The sequence below is a fragment of the Rhinatrema bivittatum genome, chromosome 6 (assembly GCF_901001135.1).
Source record: "Rhinatrema bivittatum chromosome 6, aRhiBiv1.1, whole genome shotgun sequence".
In the NCBI taxonomy this organism is placed as follows: Eukaryota; Metazoa; Chordata; class Amphibia; order Gymnophiona; family Rhinatrematidae; genus Rhinatrema; species Rhinatrema bivittatum.
The window spans coordinates 148,978,884-148,985,642 of record NC_042620.1 but is presented as its reverse complement, the minus strand read 5'-3'; the positions used below and the strand labels follow the sequence as shown (position 1 = coordinate 148,985,642).

Sequence of the window (6,759 nt, the reverse complement as noted above, 5' to 3'; positions counted from 1 at the left end):
ACTATCCCCAACCAATTACACCTGATACTTCACTTTGAATACATATATAGCGCAGCTCACTGCTTCAATGGCAGGGGGGGGAATGAAGATATGAAGATTTACATTCAGACAACTACCAACTAGTATTGAATTGCATAGTCTGGGAAAACAAATAAGCATGGGAGTAGCTTGCTTGTTGCGGCGGTTACTATCCCCAACCAATTAGGCTTGATACTTCACTTTTATGCAGCTCCAGCACTGCTCTCTACATCAATGGCAGGGGTGGAAGGAAAATTAGAACCAAAAATTTACCAATAAGGACCCTGACCACAGCGGTCAGAGTAACAGATAAGTATGAGAAAAATAACTGCGAAAGCTTGCTGGGCAGACTGGATGGGCCGTATGGTCTTCTTCCGCCATCACTTCTATGTTTCTATGACATGTAACCTTCTCTTTCATTACTAAAAAAAGAGGGGAAATATTTAATGAGTATAATTTCTTCAAATCTAGAGTTAATTTAAGTCCCAAGGGTCCAGGTGCCCATTTCAACTGAAAATCCCCCACCCAATTTCCTTTGAACAGTCAAATCTGAAACCCTGTCATATCCTATTTCTGTTAAGTCGAAGACCCGAGAGCTCTCCAAATTCTTCAAAGAGAAGCAAACGTTTTGGGAGAGATGTTGCCAGCCTTCTTACTATGCTGGTACAGCTTACATTTATAATATAAAACTCTTTTTGGCTCTTTGTTGCACAAGTGTATTCAATGCTATTTGTACTAAAATATAAGCCTCTTTATTGGCCACTGTATTCGCAGTAGCCAGTTTTCTTTTTTGATGTAATTTCTCTTCTAAAACAAGTATATTCTTGTCCATATCTTTTTCCTTCTCATTATGAATGAGATGATACCACCTCTTAAAATGTTTTGGCCACTTGCCAAAAGAAAACTGGGTCATCCAGACGTAAGGTGTTATGTTCCATATAATCCGCCCATTTTGTTTTTTAAATAATCCTGGAAATGTGGATCAGTGGCCAGACAATATGGGAATTAAAAAAAAAAATACTGTGAGCCTTTTCTCCCTCTCCCAGTAAGCACATTCATATTGGTGCATGATCTGAAATTTTTATCTCACCAATCCCAGTGTCATCCACCCTAGATAAATCCCTCCTAGAAGTTAACAAATAGTCTATTCTGGAGAATGTGGCATGTGCCCTGGATAAATGAGTGTAGTCTTTTTCCAATGGATGAAGGGTTCTCCATGTATCAATAAGATGTATTTCAGAGTTTAAATAAGAAATATCCCTTCCTCTAGAAATCTTATCACTCAGTGGGTGAAGCTTGTCTAGGTCTGGATCTTGTACAAAATTAAAGTCTGCTCCCATTATTAAACAATCCTCTAAGTTAGGTACCAGCAGCCACACTAAGGGAGTCATTTATTTAAAATCTTTTCTATACCATCGTTTGGTCCTGTACCATCACATCGGTTTACAGATAGGCACATATATTTAATATTCAGTTTGATTAATACTTTCTTACAAAGAGCCAAAAAAGTTTCAGTTATATGTTTTAAAAATACAAGCTATATGAAAGGTGACCTGGATCTTGTCCATTTATATGATTAATAGGGTAACCATACAAGTATATTTCTTTATACTGTCTCTATCTAGCATTAATAATTTAGTATGAGAGAAAAAAATAATAAAATATACAAATACGCATCTAGGTGACTTTGTGCTGTGTGTTAATGTTCAGATGCCTGCAATTTCATATTCCTTAGTCTCCATTTTCTTTTTTTTTTTAATTCTCTTTTATTTTCAATGAAAATTACAACAAATTTAACATTACAATCGGAAATACAGTCCTAACTGGTCAGAAAAATAGGAAAAAAAGGAAAAAAAACTGAAAAAACATTATTTATTTGAAAAACAATATTTCCTGGCTTTTATAGGACTTAATTAAGGCAAATAGAAGTGTCTTCTCCTTAAATGAACGGAATAAAGGGAAAAACAAACAACATACCATGAAACTTATGCATTCAATCCCAATATATTTCCTAATCCGATCATTACATTGCCAATAGATCCTTTAATCCCACAGGATCCGTGAATGAATAGTTGTTACCATTAAGTTTAATGATGCATCTGCACGGATATTTCAAATTGAAATATCCTCCTTTCTCCAAGACTTTTCCCCTGTATTGTAAGAAATTCTCTCTCCTAATCTGGGTTATCTTTATCAAATCTGGAAATATCCAGATTTTTTCTCCATAATAGGTACTTGACCTATTTTGGAAAAAGGATCTCATTACAAGATCTTTATCAGTGGAAAAAGCCAACTGTACTAATAGTAACCCTCTGGATTTTATTACAATCTCATCTTGAGATTTTTGTAATAGTTCTGACAAATCTATAGAGTTACTAACCTCTTCCTGTTCTTTATCTGCTTCTTGTTTCTGGTTCTGGTCTAATTTATTCATTTTTCTCATTTTCCCACCTAGGTAATATGCCTTTATGATGACAGGGAGGCATTTCTTGGGAATTTTTAAAATTTGTATCAAATAAGCCCTGAATAGTTCAATGGGGTTCATTTTTCTTATTATTGGAAAGTTATTGACCCGTAAGTTTAAAGATCTCACGGTGTTTTCTAAAACCTCCAATCTTTTATTCACATCCTCTCCAGATACTATCTGTTGAGTTTGAATTTTTTCAGTTTGTAATACTCTTTTTTCTAATACACTTAAATCCTTTTTTTGTTGTTGAAGTTCAGCAGTATTTGATACTGATGAAGTAGATGTCTGCATTACTACTTCTGTTAATCTATTAATTGAAGAATCAAGTTTTACCATACAATTCCATAGTGTTTCCAGTGTAATACATGTCGGTTTTTTTAAAACTTTCTCATGGTCAATAACTACTTTGATACCTTCTTTCTTATCTTTATCACTTTTATCCTCTTTAGGTGTACTATACTCCTTAGGGGGACTTTGCAAGAAACTACCTTGAGGTCTAAATATCTTTTCTATTTCTGATATACCCTTAGACTGAACTATTCCATTCTCTGCCTCTGGTGAATTAAATATGTCTATTTGACAAACTCCTGCCTGTATTGGGGTTGCTACACCCTCTCTAGCAGGAGGAGGTGGTGGTGTCGGAGCTCCCGAGCTTATAGATGCCTCAATGGCCAGAGGAGCAGCACCCCGTTCCAGTGACTCTCCTACAGCGGCCAGCCCTCCTGGGAGAATTTGGGGATCGAGCCATTCCAGAACTGTTTTCTGCCCACCCTCTGTGTTAATCACATCACTAGGAGGCCGTGTCTTGGCCTTCCTTTTAGTGTGTGGCATATCAACGGTAGAATAACAATACCTAGGGCAGAATAAGTAATGGAAGTTGCATAAATATATATTAAACAAGAATAAACACTTCTTGAAGATAGGAGAACGTCCGCTAAGTTCCACACTTAAGACATCTTAGGGCTAAGTCCAGCAATCCGGCAAGTCCGGCGAAGCCCGGCAAAGCCTTAATGCGTGCGCCCCTTGAGCACGCGCGGCTTTAGCTGCGCGCCGCTGTAATGTAGATATATATAGAGAAGAGTCGGGGTCCCGCCTCCTCCCGGAAGCAGGAAGCGCCCCTCGTCCAGCAAACAGCGAAACAGCGAAGTTGTTAAAGTTCCGTTGGGGCAAGCCACCGCTTACCCCCGGGCAAGCTGTGCAGGTAATAAAGATAGCTTTCTCCTCCTACCTCGGTGGAGCTCAGCCACGAACTAACTTTTATGGGTAAGAGTCCGGGTCCCGCCTCCTCCCGGAAGCAGGAAGCGCCCCTCGTCCAGCAAACAGCGAAACAGCAAAGTTGTTAAAGTTCCGTTGGGGCAAGCCACCGCTTACCCCTGGGCAAGCTGTGCAGGTAATAAAGATAGCTTTCTCCTCCTACCTCCCTTAGTCTCCATTTTCACTATAAAATGCTTTTTTGAAAAGCCAAGTTTTTAAACTTTTTTTTTTAATAGTTTTAAATCTCTCTAGTTTCCAGAGGCATTGTGTTCCACAATATCGGTTCAGCTAAAGATAGTGCTCGCTCTCTAACTTGGGTCAGTCTAGCTGTCCTACTGAAGGGATGGTTAGAAGGGCTTTATTGGCTGATCTAAGATTCCTCTGGGGGATATGTAAGAGTAGTGCTGTATTTAACCAATCAGCTTTTTCTTCATTAGTTTGTGAATTGTGCAGAGTGCTTTATATTGTACCCTTTGTTTTATTGGCAGCCAGTGTAGTTCCGCAAGTGTTTGAGTAATGTGATCTCTCAGTTTTACCAGTAAGTATTCTGGCGGCAGAGTTGTGTGAGATTTGGAGTGGTCTTATAGTTGAATACGGTAATCCCAGAAATAGTGTGTTGCAGTAATCTGTGCTAGCAAATATAAGTGCCTGTAAGACTGTATGAAAGTGTGTTTGGGATAATAATGGTTTTAGTCTCCTGAGGACCATAAGTTTGGCATAGCCTTCTTTAACTTTCAGTGATATGTGTTGCTTAAGGCTGAGTTCCGTGTCAATTATTACACCTAGGTTCCGAGCTTTCTCGGCTAGTTCCACTGTCTAATTATTTTTAAGTCTGATGGGGGTCTGAATCAACAATGTTTTTTTGTTCAAGGCGTATAAATTCCGTTTTTTCGATGTTAATTACTAGCTCCATTTGGTTTAGTAGTTGTTTAATTATATCTAGGTACATCATTGCTAGGTTTAATGTTTTTTCAATTGATTCATCTGCGGGTAAAATTAGTTGAATGTCGTCAGCATATATGTAACGTTTGACCCCTAGTCCTGCCAGGAGGTGACATGGGGGAAGCAGGTAAACATTAAATAGTGTCGCTGATAGTGCTGAATCCTGGGGGACTCCTGTTTTTAGTTCTATTTTGTCCGATATTGCGTTTATCTGTACTTGAAAGAATCTATTGTTTAGGTAGGATCTGAACCAGTTGATTGTTTTGTTTTGTAGTCCTATTTCTTCAAGCCTTTTTAGTAGTATGATATGGTTTACTGTGTCAAATGCTGACAAGTCTATTAGTACCATAATGTAGTGTTTTCCACTATCAAATCCTCGTCTGTTAGAGAGATTAATAATGTTTCGGTGCTAAAATATTTTCTAAAGCCGTGTTGCAAAGGATAAAGGAAAATTAGTTACCACCTGTTAATTTTCATTCCTGTAGTACAAGGGATCAGTCCAGACTGTGGGTTGAGCCTCCTTTCCAGCAGGTGGAGAGACTAAAACTTGAAGGATATCCTATATGAGGACAGAGCCTAGCTATAACCCTTCAGTATAACGAATGTCAAAGCAGAAAATAACAAAACCAGAGTAGGATCAAGCAAACAACCATAAAGCTCAATAGAGCAACGGTAGAACAATGAACAAACAAGTTATGCCTAACTGCTCTTGCATATACTTGGTACTTGGACAACCAAGGCTTCCGATGTATTTGCTCAGTATTGTTGCCCAAAAGTACGTCTAAAAAGAACTGCATCCTGCAAGAACAAGCTTCAAGAGGACAGAGAGAGAGACAAACAGGGAAGGGCATCTGGACTGATCCGTAGTACTACAGGAACGAAAATTAACAGGTAAGAACTAATTTTCCCTTCCCTGTACGTACCTGGATCAGTCCAGACTGTGGGATGTACCAAAGCTCCCCTAAACCGGGTGGGATTGAGACAGTCCCGCTCGAAGCACTGGTAGACCAAAAGAACCAAAGAGCGGAGCGCATACAGCCAGGCGGAAGTGTCGATCAAAAGTAGGTAAGAACGTCCAAGTGGCAGCACTGCAAAACTCCTACGGAGAAAACAATTGAAGGTTCGCCCAGGAAGTAGCTCGAAAACGCAGTGAATGAGTTGTTAGATCCTCGGGAACCGCCCGAACATGACAAAGATAAACCGAGAAGATCGCTGCCTTCAACCAGCACTATAGCAGACTCAGAAGCCGGCTTACCCTGATTGGACCCACTCAAGAGGGCAAAGGATGGACCGAAACATGAAGGCCATTAGTAATGAGGAGATAGCGACGTAGAATTCGAAAGGCATTGAGGTAACAACGAACGTCACTAGTCGCAAGGGAACGCGGGGAGTTCCACCGACTGGAGGACATGGAGGTTAGAAGAACCTGCACCAAGAAGGAAGGGCCCATACGACAGATACCCCGGAGTCGGAAGGACGCAAAGAGGTTCCCGACCGGACAGCGCTAGGATCTCCGAACTCTGAAGAGTAGGAGAGAGAGAGACCAGAAAACCGGTCTGAAGCGGAAGAGCCTTCAAGGTAGCGCGACGGAGAGTTTCGAACAGAGCCGCAGAGAAGGTGCGAAAAGAACCAGATGAAAACTCTACGACTGGCAAGCGGCGGAGAAGGCAGACAGATGTTGGACGCCCATGAAACAGAAAATCGCAGCCGGGTGACTGCTCAGTGACGACCTTCCACCCGACCCAGGAGAGAGCCGAGAGGGGAGACAAACGTGCCGAGAACGAGAGGAAAGACCCTCGGAGAGGCTGTCTTGGAGAAGAAAAGACTAACGAGACCGGGGCGGAGTACGCTGAGAAACCCGACTTCACACAAACAGCCTCAAAAACGTTCCAGATACGCACGTAGTCCAGAGAAGTCGACCATATCCGGGCCCGCAGTCAGGCGGAGAAGGCCTCCTCCTAATAGCACTTGTGCCAGAGACATAGTCATTCAAGGCCAGGCCGCTAAACAAGCGCGATTGGCCTGGACAGCAAATACAGGTCCTTGACTAGGGAGCCGAGGAAGATGGCGAAGCCGCA

General features: G+C 41.1%; 1 protein-coding gene across 1 annotated transcript; it reads right to left on the bottom strand.

The window, feature by feature from the left end:
- Nucleotides 1-353: 353 nt before the first annotated feature.
- Nucleotides 354-4,992, bottom strand: LOC115093793. Its single transcript, XM_029606054.1, has 2 exons — nucleotides 3,903-4,992; nucleotides 354-3,713 (listed from the first exon to the last, which is right to left on the bottom strand). The coding sequence occupies exon 2, from the start codon at nucleotides 3,314-3,316 to the stop codon at nucleotides 2,042-2,044; it is 1,275 nt and encodes a 424-aa protein (XP_029461914.1). The 5' UTR covers nucleotides 3,317-3,713; nucleotides 3,903-4,992; the 3' UTR covers nucleotides 354-2,041.
- Nucleotides 4,993-6,759: the final 1,767 nt, after the last annotated feature.